This window comes from Tursiops truncatus, chromosome 3 (genome assembly GCF_011762595.2).
Source record: "Tursiops truncatus isolate mTurTru1 chromosome 3, mTurTru1.mat.Y, whole genome shotgun sequence".
In the NCBI taxonomy this organism is placed as follows: domain Eukaryota; kingdom Metazoa; phylum Chordata; class Mammalia; order Artiodactyla; family Delphinidae; genus Tursiops; species Tursiops truncatus.
Genome location: NC_047036.1, coordinates 109,955,386 through 109,970,761, shown reverse-complemented (window position 1 = coordinate 109,970,761; position 15,376 = coordinate 109,955,386). Strand labels below are relative to the sequence as shown.

The following is a 15,376-nucleotide window of genomic DNA, read 5'->3' as shown; positions in this document are numbered from 1 at the left end:
AGCCATACTTCTGTCTTTCCATCTCCTTCATGAAGATACTGGGTTCTATTATGGTAAAACTCCAGGCAAGAAGGAGTCATTGTAGCTTACCATGGCTCTTCTCTTCCCATATCTATATTTATCTATTCTTCCTGGGTGTTTTTGGCTGGGAAGAAAGTCTCCTGTCTGCTACACAACTCCCCTCCACCTCCACTCTCTTGGCCTCTCAAAAGAACTTGAGGGGAAGATAGCCTTGGGGAATTCAAGTGTGATTCAAAGAGTTGATGGCTGTGTGAATTGGTAATGGTAAGGTCAGGAACCTTGCAAACGTTTGGGCTTCACCATATAGCTCTTTAACAAAACAAATGTTCTTTTGCCAAGAGCAATAACTTTTCAGGTAGATTTACTCTGGTAATAAGCTATTTTGGGAGATTAATATGTGGAGCGTTTTAATCCTTAGTTGTCTTTAGTTATCTTAAAGCAGAGACAAAACTAGAAGAATATCCATTTTAAGGTTAACAAACTTTTTATGTATCTGTTTCTTCGTTCTGCCTTAAAGCTGCAGTTACAGGAAAAAAAGGGCCCAACATTGTTGATATACAGCAAATAGCTAGCTGTAGGCCAGAAAGTTTACATTTTCTCTTAAAATCTTCTAAGAATGTCTCATCCTTACTTCTCCCCTTCCCCCATTCTCTCTCCCCAAAGCTCCCTATTGGCACCCGGGCTCATAAGCTTCACCTACTCTTTATTACCTGTATATTTCACTTAATTTATTTTAGAACTGTTTTTATATCAGTATAAAGCTCTAGTTCATTATTTTTAAAAAGCAAAATTGTATTATATTGTTGAAAGTATTGTAATTTGTTTATCTAGTCCCCTGTAGATGGACATTGGTTTCCAGTTTTTGCTGTTGCAAATCATACTATAATAAACTGTGTGTGTGTGTGTGTGTGTGTGTCCGCGTGTCTGTGTGTTTATGTATTCCTCTAGATATACCTGTAAGGTAAATTCCTTTCCTTATAATTGCTAGGTCAGTGGATATGTGCATTTACAGTATTGGTAAGATAATATTATCAGATGGCTCTCCAGAAAGATTGTATGAGTTTAGAGCCCTACCAATGACATAGGAACATGCCTATTTCCACCAGTATTTCATATTATCGCATTTTAAGGTGTTAACCAAATTGATGGATGAAGAATTTTATCCCAATTTTATGATTTATATTTCTTTGAGGTTATATTGATAGATATTTAAAAATATAAATAGCCATACTATAGTTGCTGATTTCTGCATTCCTTTTTGTTCCAGAAAGATATAATCCTTCTTCTAAAACTTCCAGTGGGCACCAGTCTAAATCGTAAGTTTATGGCTTAGTAAGTTTAATGTTTGTCTTTTTTTGCTAAAAGTCTAACTGTAGTCTCGATATTTAGAACAACACTTAGAAATATGTACTTAATCTTTCAAGGCAGCGGTAGGCAAACTTTTATATAAAGGGCCAGATAGTGAAATAGTTTAGGCTTTAGGGGCCAAATGGTTTCTGTCTCAACTACTCAATTCTGCAGTTGTAGCATGAAAGCAGCCATAGACTATGGGTGTGGCTATGTTCCAATAAAACTTTCTTTACAAAATAGGTCTAGATTTCGCTTGTGGATCATAGATTGCCTACCCCTGATCTGCGATTGCGATTACACTTTTTTCTCATCTTTCAGAAGTGTGTGTGTGTTTGTGTGTGTTGATAGCTTGTTTTTAATTTAAAAAAAAACATGAAAAAGTATAGGATTCTTCTTAGTATGCCCTCCATTTGACCACTAAGTGTAGAATATTAAAGCAACATAGTTCATACTGTATAAGTTTTCCTGCTTTTATTTTGTAGGTAGACCCAGGAATATATTGACTTGACCAAAAAGTTCATTGGGGTTTTTCTATAACATCTTACGAAAAACCCGAATTAACTTTTTGGCCATCCCAATAAATCAAAATACGATAGGGTTGTATATTGGATGATAATAAATTCCAAGCTTAAAGAATGAACTAACTACTGAATTCCTGAGACCACAATTTAACCCAATGATTAAAACAAAATTCTAAAGAAACTGGCCACAGTGCTAGCTTTATACCATAACCACAGTCTATACTGATAACCTCAGCCTCTTCAGCTAAACATAGTGGGAGCTGAGAATGAAAATATATGAATGCAAGGAGATTAGCCTCACTGCTGAAGAATTCAAATTATGTAAATTCCTATTTATCATGTTTATTCATGGGCAGAAAACTGATGGGAGCTTACCATGTATGTGCATATCACTTTGGTTGCTGACAGAACAAAAGCATGAAGGACCTTGAGCGGTCTGGTAAAAGCTTTGACATATTCACATGTGTAAACAGGTTCACTGAGCTGCCATTATTAAAGCATAAGGGCTGAGAGAATTCAGAGTAAGTACATTTCTTTACAGGAAATCAGTCATAAAGATGCACTAAGCCCTTGTCCAAAAGAAAAAATTCTTTCTCTCTGTCCCACTTAATTGGTCATCCTTAGAACACTTTTCCTAATTCTGTAAGCATGTGGTTACTTTGTTTCAAGGTGATCTTTTATGTGGTACTCTGAATTTGGGATCAGATTTAGAAACTCAGGTTAAGCTTTGAGCGGGGAGTATAAGTAGTTGTTGGAGTGAAAGAAGATTTCCTTTCCGCTGATTGGAGACTGTCATGAAATTTTAAGAAGAAAGGTAAATGGAGCTAGTGGTAATGAGAAATTAAACATTTTCTAGTTGTAGTTCTCCCTAAGCTTTGTATTAATTTTTCCTTTCTTGTAAAAAGGCAAGGAGTGTTTTGTGGTTCATTACTCAGTTTTTAATTTTGGTCTTATGGCCTTAAGGAAAATTTAAATCTGTAATTTTACTTTCAAAAACTAATTCCAGAAACTATCAACTTATAGTATTTATTTGTGATTTTTTTGATCAAGGAAGATTTGGAGACTGGAGTTTATTTTTAATTTATACATGGTTATTTCTCTTGTATAACCAAGGTTCTTACCCAAAATTGTTACATCTGCAAGGATCAGTCGTCTTTCATAGCAAGGCATTTATGAACTAGAACTTTGACTGTGTGTTCTGGTTTTCACAATCACCCAAGTATACATATCTCTTCATGAAACATTGGGGACAGTGAAAGAGAATTGCTGATGCTTTCATTTTATCTTCCTTCCTTTTAGGAGTTATATTTCTCTAGTGGACTGTTGGGTATGCATATGGTCATTTGTTTTAATAATGGAAGAGTTTGTGTGTATGCAATTGGAGAAAAGCTAGAGATAACAGAAGTGAGTATAAGAGTTTGTGGAAGGTAGCTTTTGTTTAATTAGAAAAGAAAGATGAATATTGTACTTATGGAAAAGTGAGCTTCCAAAACTGTTAAATTCCACCTTTCTTAATTTTTTACTCTAGATGTGCACCAGACCAGATAGAGTAAGACTTACTTGTTGTTTTCTTTATTTTTCAAGTAAATCTTTGGCTACCACAGTGATTATTCCTAGAATTATTGGTAGATATTTAATACTCTGGTATGCCATGATGAAGTTCCAAAAATAATAATTCTTTCTGCGTTTTCCTTTTAGTATGTTAAAAGATGACTTAAAACTAAGCAGCAGTGAAGACAGTGATGGGGAACAGGTGTGTCTACTACTATATAATTTTGCCAGTTTCATACAGTGTTTTCATTGTAGTTTATAAGAATTATAATTGAATAATACATTTATGATTCAGTTATTTAAAATAAGTTCCTTCCTGCTGTCTGACACTAGAATGTTATAGTTTTCCACTTTGTCTTTAAACCTCCATTTTTTTCTTATTTAAAAAAACTGGCTTTTCCTTAATACTTATCATATATCAGAATATACTCATGAAGCATGAGATTGTTGACAAGAACTATTAACACAGCTTTTAATCTTATCCTGGCAATTATTCTTTAGGTAAAAACAGTATTTTTGTAAGTGTTAAGTGACCATTGATGCATACATTAGAGAAGCCAGTTTTTCTATTAAGATTTCAGATATTGTTCACATCAAGCAGATAGAGTACTATTTATTCATTCACAGATTTCCTCTCATGTTTTAATTTTAGGATTGTGATAAGACAATGCCAAGGAGTACACCTGGAAGGTAGGCATCCTTTTATTTCTTGTTTTATTTAGACTGGAAGGGTCAGTCTGATAACAGTGTAGTGATAGAGTAATTGAATATACTTATAAAAGTAAATATTATCGATTATAAAGTAAATATTATCTATTGTGATGATGGTTTTACAACTCTGTAAATTAACTAAAAATCATTGGATTGTATACTTAAAATGGGTGAATTTTATGGTGTGTAATTTATACCACAGTAAAACTGTTTTTTAAAGGTAAGTACTAATGGCTGAGCCGCATTTCAGATATTTTTAAGGAAGTATTTATTTCATTTATAATGAAGTTTTAGATTCATAGAATTATAAGAGCTTAACAAATAGTAAACATTTTAAATAAAGTTCATTGTCAGATTTGAATGCTTACCTGTTGTCCCTCTAAAAAAAAAAACTTCTGGTCATTTATATGTTTTATCTCTTTTAGTAACTCTGAACCTTCACACCATAATAGTGAAGGGGCAGATAACTCCAGGGATGATTCTAGCAGCCACAGTGGATCTGAAAGCAGCTCTGGATCTGACTCAGAGAGTGAAAGTAGTTCCAGTGACAGTGAGGCAAATGAGCCATCCCAGAGTGCATCTCCTGAGGTGAGAGGGGGGCAAGGGGGTGCCTTCCATAGGCCCTCGGAAGGCCCCTGGTGATGGCCAGTAAACACTAGTTTCAAATATAAAAATGAAGGAAAGAAGATTACATATTCTGACAAAAAGAAACTGAACTGTGTATCTTGGAGGAAATTTAGATACTTCAGTGTCCTTGTTATGTGAACATATTTGGTCTAGAATAGGGACTATTTGCAGTCATATTTCAGGTCACTAAAATATTGGATTTATTTACTTTGGGTTTTATTTTTGTTTCAACTTGGTAATGTTATTTAGTTATGGTGGAAAAAAAGTCTTAAATAGTATAATTTCACTATAGGTTGATAAAATGTTGTTAAAAATCTCTGTGGTACCTACATCATTTGTTTACTTTCTGGAATTAAATGTACTGTATGGTCATTTGGATTCCTGACAGGGATATTCAGTAATTAAATGCTATATATAACATTAAGCCTTTTGCTTTGGTTCAGTCAGAACAATGAAAAACAAATGCCTTTGTGGCATTAGGCATTATGTTTTTCCCTCTTCCTCGAGATTTTAAAGGAAGGAGAAAGTTTCAGTACTGAAAAAGCATACTTCTTTCTCTGTTTTTCAGCCTGAACCACCACCCACAAACAAATGGCAACTTGATAATTGGCTGAATAAAGTGAACCCACATAAAGTGTCACCAGCTTCTTCTGTGGACAGTAATATCCCATCATCTCAAGGCTATAAAAAGGAAGGCCGAGAACAGGGCACAGGGAATAGCTATACTGATCCAGGTGGTCCTAAAGAAACAAGTTCTGCTACTCCTGGACGAGACTCCAAAACTGTCCAAAAGGGATCAGAGAGTGGGCGTGGGAGGCAGAAGTCTCCTGCACAGAGTGACAGCACAGCACAGAGGAGAACTGTAGGCAAAAAACAACCCAAAAAGACTGAGAAGGCAGCTGCTGAAGAGCCCCGCGGAGGCCTGAAGATAGAGAGTGAAACTCCTGTAGACATGGCTACCAGCATGCCCTCCAGCAGACACAAAGCAGCTACCAAAGGCTCAAGGAAACCCAATATAAAAAAGGAGTCCAAATCTTCCCCTCGACCTTCAGCAGAGAAAAAGAAATACAAGTCAACAAGTAAATCTTCCCAGAAATCAAGGGAAATCATAGAAACAGATACCTCATCCTCAGATTCGGATGAAAGCGAGAGCCTTCCTCCTTCCTCACAAACTCCTAAGTACCCTGAGAGTAATAGGACTCCCGTTAAGCCCTCCTCAGTGGAGGAAGAAGATAGCTTTTTTCGGCAACGAATGTTCTCTCCTATGGAAGAGAAGGAACTTCTTTCACCCCTCAGTGAGCCTGATGACAGGTATCCACTTATTGTGAAGATTGACCTGAATCTCTTGACTAGAATACCAGGAAAGCCTTACAAAGAAACAGAGACACCCAAGGGGGAAAAGAAAAATGTTCCAGAAAAGCACACAAGAGAGGCTCAGAAACAAGCCTCAGAAAAAGTTTCCAACAAAGGCAAAAGGAAACATAAGGTTTGTAAAGGGTTTTTGTTGTTGTTGTTGTTTTTTGAACATCAGCATCTAAAATGCAATGGAAATCTCAGTCAGCCAAAAAATAGCTAGTTGAGTCAGCTATGAGGGAAAATAGAGATGAGCCTAAAGCCCCAATGAAGCTCCAGACATAAGAGACTCTTGAAGACCATTCTGCCTCTGCCTGTCTCCTTTAGTAAAGAATTATAGTTTCTAATCAAATAAGAAATGAGCCAGTGCTTCTGTTCATGATGTGTGCTGGCCAGTATAGAGGCGAGAGTGAAGCAGAGATTGCAAACTGGCCTTCACAACATTCTTTAAATTTTGGTTTTCAATGTCTTTAGTTGGGATTATTTACTCTTCAGGTTGTCACAGTCCCTAACACTTTTTTCTCTCTTAACACCCAGACCAAGTCACACTTTTTTTTTTTTTTTTTTTTGCGGTACGCGGGCCTCGCACTGTTGTGGCCTCTCCCGTTGCGGAGCACAGGCTCCGGACGCGCAGGCCCAGCGGCCATGGCTCACGGACCCAGCCGCTCCGCGGCATGTGGGATCTTCCCGGACCGGGGCATGAACCCGTGTCCCCTGCATCGGCAGGCGGACTCTCAACCACTGCGCCACCAGGGAAGCCCCCTCACAGGTTTTTTATATCAATACCTATAAGTCAAATTTTGATTTTATAAAATGTATGTATATCACCAGGAAACTGGGTGATGATCCCGCATCTTGCGGGATCTTAGTTCCCTGACCAGGGATCAAACCCGGGCCCCGGCAGTAAAAGCACCGAGTCCTAACCACTAGACCGCCAGGGAATTCCCAGTGATGATTTTTGAGATTTGCTGCTTTGGTAAAATTAAGTGTCAGGGGCAGTTCCTGAAGATACAGCAGATAGTACTGAGAAGAGACCCAGCCAAGGATAATGAAGAATGTGGATTCCTTTTTCGCATGTTTTCACTTGTCCAACTTTAATCATTTGTGTATGGGAACAAATTCTTTTGTTATGGCAGAAAGTTTGCTATATTCATGCCCTGATATTTAAGTCAATAGGAAATCTTAAATGCATCAAGCAAGTATCTTGGGGATTATAGACAGGCCCATAGGTTTTGTTTCAGCAAAAACGTTTTTCAAAAATCTTTAGGCTTGGCTATAAGCAAAAAGATGGACAGTAACAAGTATTGGTGAAGATATGGAGAACTGCAGTGCTGGTGGGAATGTAAAATGATGTAGCCACTTTGGAACATAGTTTAGCAATTCCTCACAAAGTAAATATGTAGTATTACCTTATGACCCAGCAATTGCACTCATAGGTGTATACCCAAGAACAGTGAAAACATGTCCATACAAAAACCTGTACTTGAAAAGTAGAAACAACTCAGTTGATGAATGGATAAATAAAATGTGGTATATCCATACCACCATATATTCAGCCATAAAAAGAAATAAAGTACTGACAAATCTTACAACGTAGATGATCCTTAAAAATATTATGCTAAGTGAAGGGAGCCAGACACAAAGGCCACACATATTGTATGATTACACTTTTTGAAATGTGTAGAATAGGCAAATCCATAAAGACAAAATGTGTAAATTAGTGATTGCCAGATCTGGGGGTGGAGCGAATGGGGAGTGAGTGCCAATGGAGAACAGGGTGCTTTTCGAGATAATGAAAATATTCTAAAATTGATTGTGGTGATAGTTGTACAACTTTGTGAATATGCTAAAAGCCATTGAATTGTGTACTTTTAAAGGGAATTTTATGGTATGTGAATTATATCTGAATTATAATCTCATCCCCAGCCCTCCCCAAATCATTAGGCTGAAAAGATGCCACTAAAAGGCTATTGCAGCATTTCAGCTCTTCTCATCTAAAATAGGAGGCTCCTTCTCAGACTTAAAACCGAATTTATTGAACATCGTTCAAATGAATTCTTTCACTTCACATTTATCTTCTTTCTGAAGTTTATCAGAGATAAACTGTTTGAGGGTAACTAGTACTGGAAACTGAAATTTGATGAATAGAAATCAAACCTAGCTGCTTTTTTTCTATTTTTCATGCAGAATGAAGATGATAACAGAGCCAATGAGAGCAAGAAACCCAAAACGGAAGACAAGAATTCGGCAGGCCACAAGCCATCCAGCAACAAAGAGTACGTTTGCAAAACATGTTACATGTGTGTCAATCTGTTATTTGCTATTGGGTACTTTCTAACATGCTCTTAGACTGTTCCTTTTAGTAAGTGTATGTCATACACATCTATACACAGTCATATACCAAATAGTGGGAGGTTTTGCTTTTAGCTAATTGGGATGAAAAGCAATTAAGATTCAGTCACATCTTCCTCTCTCCTTTTTTTAGTGGAATAGGAGGTATTTATAGGATAAGAATTAAAGTAAAGCTTTACCACTTTCAGGCTCGGTGACAAACTTAGGTATAACTTGCAGGAGACTTACGAGCATTAATATCATCATTCACCATTCATCTTTTCGTTAATTTATTCAACCACTATTTATTGAATACGTGTGTGGCAGGCCAAGGTTTAGGCACTGGGTATACAACCATGATGGGGGGAAACACCAGACAAAATGTCTGCCCTCATGAAATTTACAGTTTTATTTTGTTTTGCAGAAATCATGTGTTCTAGTAATCAAATAGGGAAAAACAAATTTGTCTTGAAAGCAGGCAAAGTCAAGTGGAAAAAATCCATCACTCCTGTATGACCGTGTGGAGAAATGAGGGCATTTGTTTGGTTTGGCAGGTCATCTAAACAGAGTGCTGCTAAAGAAAAAGATTTGTTGCCTTCTCCTGCTGGGCCTGTTCCTTCAAAAGATCCAAAAACAGAGCATGGTTCTCGGAAGAGGACTATTAGTCAGTCTTCTTCCTTAAAGTCAAGTAATAACAGCAACAAGGAAAATAGCAGCAGCAGCAAAAACAGTTCCTCCACATCAAAGCAGAAGAGGACTGAAGGGAAGACTTCCAGTAGCTCTAAGGAGGTCAAGGTAAGGCATTGGGGGCTTGAGCCTTTTGAAAAAAAATCTCCTTGCCATGTGACTTCTCCAAGGTGACACTGTGCTTTGAAAATTTCGTAAACATCTTAATTTTGTAGACCTGTGCATTTTTACTCTCAAAATGTCATAATCTTGTTAATAAACTTGTGCAGTGGTCTGAGACCATGAAAGGAATGAAGTCATCTGGCCATATGCATATTGGTTAGGGTAGAAACCCATAATTGGAAAAGTTGGTTATGGAAAAACAGTTGATTATGATCAAATTTGTAAATAGCTCCAGTTGTTCTGATTGGGTTCTTATCTATGGTTTTAAATGGACTTTGGATTTTTTAGAATTAGATTTTACAAGCAAGTTATACTACTTATAAAGTGATAAAGCAACCATTTGGTTTCATGAAGAAGAAAAAATTTCTTTAGCTGAGCTACCACTGGAATTATTTCTAGAGTATGATCATAATGTGGGGGAATACTGTTAATGTTTGTGGGTATGTAATTAGATCAAAGAAGCTTTTTCAAGGCTATACTTTAGGCTCTCACCCTGAATTTGTTTACCAGGTTATTTGTATTGCTTTCTAAAGTGTTCTGATCAGGAGCAAACTACCTGACAAAATTAAGAAAATACCTAGATTTTTAAGTATATAATTTACTGAATTATTTGTGACTTAAATAAACAGAGACTTAAGAGTTGAAAAAAATTGACTGTTAAAGGCAGTTAGTTGTGCTTATTAAATGTGGTAATTAAATATTTCAAATTTTGAGGTAATTTAAATGGTGAACATCTCAATTGAGATATACAGAAGATGTTTTCTCCTGCTGGACCCTCTTCCATAGTAGTTTAGAGAGTTAGTCCTAGTGCCCTCGAGGAACCTGTCCTCTTGGCCTCTTTCACTGTCCCAGTTCTCTGTCTACCTCCTGACTGGCTCTTTCTCCATTTCCCATCCTGGAACTGTAGGATTTCAGGCCTGTGTGCTTCTTTCTTTAAATCTCTTCTCCCTCTCTCTGTCTCTGTCTCACTCTGTCTCTGTCTCTCTCTCTCTCTCTGTCTCTCGCTTTCAATGCACTCACTAAGTGAGCTCACCTGCTCATTTGGCTTCTGTTAGCTCATAGGTAACACTCTGTGTCTCTTCCTTATTGGTTTGTCAGGTTCTTGAAAGCAGGGATTTGTATCTCACATGTTTTGTGTTTTATCCAGTGTTTAACTTACTGGATAATGAGGAAACATTTGGATCAAATGTAGTTATTTGGTTCTTTGTTGTTATCAACAAAATATAAAATGTATTGGCCCTGACCCCTTTGATTTCAAGATCTTATGGCACTTAACAGTTGTTAAAATTGTTAATGTTAGTCTTGGCAGTTTCCAGTTTAGGCAATTATATATGGGTTTATTAAAGAAAATTCTATAATTAACTTAGAAAATATGCTCTTTCTCATGTCAACTAAAGAAAAATTAGATAACATGAAAAACCAAAATTACATATAATTTTTATTTTGTTTTTCTAGATATTTGCTCATATCAAATTTTTGAAATATGCTGGCATAAATTTTGTTCATTATAGTCTCTTATGTTTTTAATATCTATAATATTGCTACTTATGATCCTTGTTTTTTTTTTTTTGCCGTACGTGGGCCTCTCACTGTTGTGGCCTCTCCCATTGCGGAGCACAGGCCCCGGACGTGCAGGCCTGAGCAGCCATGGCTCACGGGCCCAGCTGCTCCGCGGCATGTGGGATCTTCCCAGACCGGGGCACGAACCCATGTCCCCTGCATCGGCAGGCAGACTCTCAACCACTGTGCCACCAGGGAAGCCCATGATTCTCTTTTATTTTTAGTATTAGTTTTCTGTGCCATGTTTCTCTTTTCCTTGATCAGTCTCATCAGAGGCTTATCACTTTTACTTGTCTTTTCAAAAAACAACCTTTCTTTGTCTTTATTCTCTGTAGTTTATTTTTGTTTTCTGTTTCATTAACTTACATGCTTTATAATTTCCTTTTAATTTCTTTTTGTTTTGCTGCTCTGTTTATTAACTTTTAAAGATGGATACCTAGCTCAAGTTTTTTAAAATTAATTTTCAGTCCTTTTTCTCTAATATTCTAATATAAGCAGTTAGACTATATATTTTCCTCTAAATACTGCTTTAGCTTAATCTTCAAGATATGGTATATAATATTTTTATAATTCAGTTTAAAATGTTTTTTAATTTCCTTTCTGATTTCATCTTTGATCCAAGACTTATTTAAACGTGTGTTACTCACTTTCCAAACATAGAGATTTTTCTAGTTGTCTTTTGGTTAGTACTTCTACCTTAGTTGCAATGGGGCTGGAAAGTGATCTGCGTGTAGCAGTCTTTTGATATTTGTTAAGAGTTGCTTTATAAAAGAGCATAGTATACGGTAGATTTTTGTAATGTTCTATATTTGTTTGAAAAGACTGTGTCTTCCACATGAATTGGGGACAGGGAGCTATATAATTCAATTAGATTAATCATGTTTTCACACCTATATGCTGACTGATATTTTGTCAGTTTGTCCTGTTGTCCACTGAGAGAAGTTCTTCTCGTTTTTTTTTAATTGAGATATAGTTGATATATAACATTATATTAGTTTCAGGTGTACAACATAATGATTACATATATGTATATATTGCAAAACAATCACTGCAGTAAGTCTAGTTAGCATCTCTTACCACACATAGTAATTTCTTTTTTTATTTTCAGAAACTTCAGTTTTCCATCAATAAACTTAAACTTAGGCATTTGTAGATCTGTTTATAAAACACAGAGGGAAAGCTGTCCAAGTAATGTTAGATTGCAACAGTATTTAGGAAGCAATTTCATAAACATGCAGACTGTGTAAAGAGCTTAGCATTTTCTCAAATCTCAGGGCTTTTATTTTCATTCTTGAAGGAAACTGTAATGGGTGGAACTGAAGGACTCTTACAAGAAAAGAAAAAAAAATGGTTACATGGTTTTTTAAAAATAGATTTTAAGCAGAAGTAATAAAATATATATTATTGTGTCATAGGGCTGGATGGGGAAGCAGTTGGGAGGACAGGGTCATAGCCATTGCATAGAGGTCTGTGTTGATAGGAGACAGGATGGACATGTTGATAGAAGGCAGAATAAAATTTAAGAAAGTGTCCAGGCTCCTTTTTTGGCTGCGGTGGGTCTTTGTTGCAGCACTCGGGGTCAGTAGTTGCGGTATGTGGGATCTTAGTTCCCTGACCAGGGATCAAACCCGGGCCCCCTGCATTGGGAGCATGAAGTCTTAGCCACTGGACCCAGGGGGAGTCCCTGTCCAGGCTTTTGAAGTCTGACAGATCTGGACTTAAAGCTGAGTTTCCAGGAATACTGCTTAAAGCTGTTTGAACTTGGACAAGTTACTCAGCCTCCTTGAGACTAATTTTTATTCTATCCTAATAGCAGTACATATTTCATAGGGTTGTTGAAGGATTAATGATTGTGCTAAGTACTTAGTTAACTGAGTGCCTAGTAAGTAGGAGGCACATAGTAGATGTTAGATATTATTGTTGTTTTCATCGACCAGTTATTACCAGTAAATTTTGTTTTAAGTAATACTGCTATATTGATAATAGTTTTGTGTCTTCCTTATGTTTTTACAAGTGCCAGGGTCAGTGCCTGGCACATAGTAGACCCCTGATATTATAAAGAATATTTTTGGTTATATAAGATGGGCTTATTCCATAAAAAGGACATTTACATTCTGAAATTTTAATATTTTATAACAAGGAAATTAATTACCAAAGGCAATGGAATTTTGTTTGCTTTTTAACCACTGGCTCAAATACTTTTAATTTTAATCTCACAATTTTCAACATAGTTATATATATTTTTTTGGTCAGGAAAAGGCTCCAAATAGCTCTTCTAACTGTCCTCCATCTACACCAACTCCTGATGCTTCTAAGCCTCGGAGAACGAAGCTTGCCTTTGATGACAGGTGAGATAAATATGAATTTTTATGCATTCAAGAAATCATTCCAGTCAGCATATAAAAAACTCATTTTAATTTCTGTCAGTGACCAGAAGAATTGATTGAGTTGTGATCAAAGAATATTCAGATTTTAATTTGAAAGGCACCTACTAGTCCAAGTATTGCTCCTTTACCTTATTAACTCCATGATTCTCATGGGGAATGTGAATAATGTACCTTCCAGTAGAATCTTACTGCTGCTGACTTTACTGTTTAAAATAAGGGCTTTCTTAAATAAGTAAGAGCAATGTTGCTTTTTTTCCCTCCATTTTGATAAAAGGTTATGTTTCCTACCCACACTTTGTTTACTCTCAATCTTTCAAACAACTTGGGTAAGTTAGCAGTTAATACTAGGGAGTTTGATTTCTGTTTTCCTAGTAGAAAATTTGCCAAGTTGGCCAAAATGATTTATGCTCTTAACCCAATTTAAACATTCATCAGAAAAAACTGAATTGAATGTTTAGTAATAGTTCATTTTCTTTACTTGAGGACATGAAAACTGAGGAATATTAGAGACTAAAGTGAACTAGTATCATGAAAATATTTACCATTTTACTTTTAATAAAAATTTACATTGCAGAAATTATTCAGCAGACCATTATTTACAAGAAGCAAAAAAGCTAAAGCACAATGCAGATGCATTGGTATGTAAATATTCTCCTCACATTTATATATTTAATCAAATTAACTTAAATCTTCATTTGTTCTCATAGTACATCAGTGCGGCTCTCATTTACCTTTATTCTCCTTTCTTCAGTCTGATAGGTTTGAGAAAGCTGTATACTATCTTGATGCTGTGGTATCTTTCATTGAATGTGGGAATGCATTAGAGAAAAATGCTCAGGAATCCAAATCCCCATTCCTTATGTATTCAGAGACAGTGGAGCTCATCAAGTAAGTGGGAAGACTTGCCACATCACTGGCAATAACATTTCTCTGGTCCTTCTAGGAAAAGACTAATATAGTTATATACAGTAAAGCTACAGAGGATCCTTAGTCCTTTATTGTCCTTGGATAAGGAGAACTAGACCCTTCAGTGCAGCAGTCTCCAACCTTTTTGGCACCAAGGACTGGTTTCGTGGAAGACAATTTTTCCACGGACTGGGGGTGGGAGATGGTTTTGGGATGATTCAAGCGCATTACATTATAGTGCACTTTATTTCTATTATTATTACATTGTAATATATAATGAAATTATTATGGAACTCATCATAATGCAGAATCAGTGGGAGCCCTGAGCTTGTTTTCCTGCAACTAGATGGTCCCATCTGGGGGTGATGGGAGACAGTCACACCCAAAGTGTGTTGCTTATGTCCCGTCTACTCTGTAAGATGCAGCTTAATTGTCACTTGCCACTCACTGATAGGGCTTTATTTTGTTTATTTTTATTTTTTTATTTTTTAAATGATTTTATCTATTTATTTTTGGCTGATTGGGTCTTTGTTGCTGCATGTGGGCTTTCTCTAGTTGTGGTGAGCGGGGGCTACTCTTATTTATTTATTTATGGCTGTGTTGGGTCTTCATTTCTGTGCAAGGGCTTTCTCTAGTTGCGGCAAGTGGGGGCCACTCTTCATTGCAGTGCGCGGGCCTCTCACTATCGCGGCCTCTCTTGTTGCGGAGCACAGGCTCCAGACGCGCAGGCTCAGTAATTGTGACTCACGAGCCTAGTTGCTCCGCGGCACGTGGGATCTTCCCAGACCAGGGCTCGAACCCGTGTCCCCTGCATTGACAAGCAGATTTTCAACCACTGCGCCACCAGGGAAGCCCTACCGATAGGGTTTTGATATGAGTCTGCAAGCAATTGATTTATTATGGTCTCGGTGCAGTCAAACCTCTCTGCTAATGATGATCTGTATTTGCAGCCACTCCCCAGAGCCAGCATCACCGCCTCAGCTCCACCTCAGATCGTCAGGCATTAGATTCTCATAAGGAGCACACAGCCTAGATCCCGCACATGCATAGTTCACAGTAGGGTTCATGCTCCTATGAGAATCTAATGCCGCTGCTGATCTGACAGGAGATGGAGCTCAGGCGGTAATGCGAATTATGGGGAGCAGCTGTAAATACAGATGAAACTTCGCTTGCTCGCCCACTGCTCACCTCCTGCTGTGCTGCCCAGTT

The 15,376-nt window shown here is 37.1% G+C and overlaps 1 protein-coding gene across 6 annotated transcripts in view; it reads left to right on the top strand.

Moving 5' to 3' along the window:
- AFF4 (ALF transcription elongation factor 4) overlaps positions 1–15,376 on the top strand; it is a 92,761-nt gene that overhangs the window by 58,134 nt on the left and 19,251 nt on the right. For all 6 annotated transcript variants that reach the window (XM_073802520.1, XM_019924414.3, XM_019924410.3 and 3 more), the window contains 10 exons: positions 1,289–1,337; positions 3,591–3,645; positions 4,096–4,133; positions 4,580–4,742; positions 5,350–6,267; positions 8,322–8,410; positions 9,020–9,260; positions 13,128–13,222; positions 13,836–13,899; positions 14,013–14,149. In XM_073802520.1, coding sequence (XP_073658621.1) covers positions 1,289–1,337; positions 3,591–3,645; positions 4,096–4,133; positions 4,580–4,742; positions 5,350–6,267; positions 8,322–8,410; positions 9,020–9,260; positions 13,128–13,222; positions 13,836–13,899; positions 14,013–14,149 — 1,849 coding nt within the window. The remainder of the gene's footprint in view (positions 1–1,288; positions 1,338–3,590; positions 3,646–4,095; positions 4,134–4,579; positions 4,743–5,349; positions 6,268–8,321; positions 8,411–9,019; positions 9,261–13,127; positions 13,223–13,835; positions 13,900–14,012; positions 14,150–15,376) is intronic.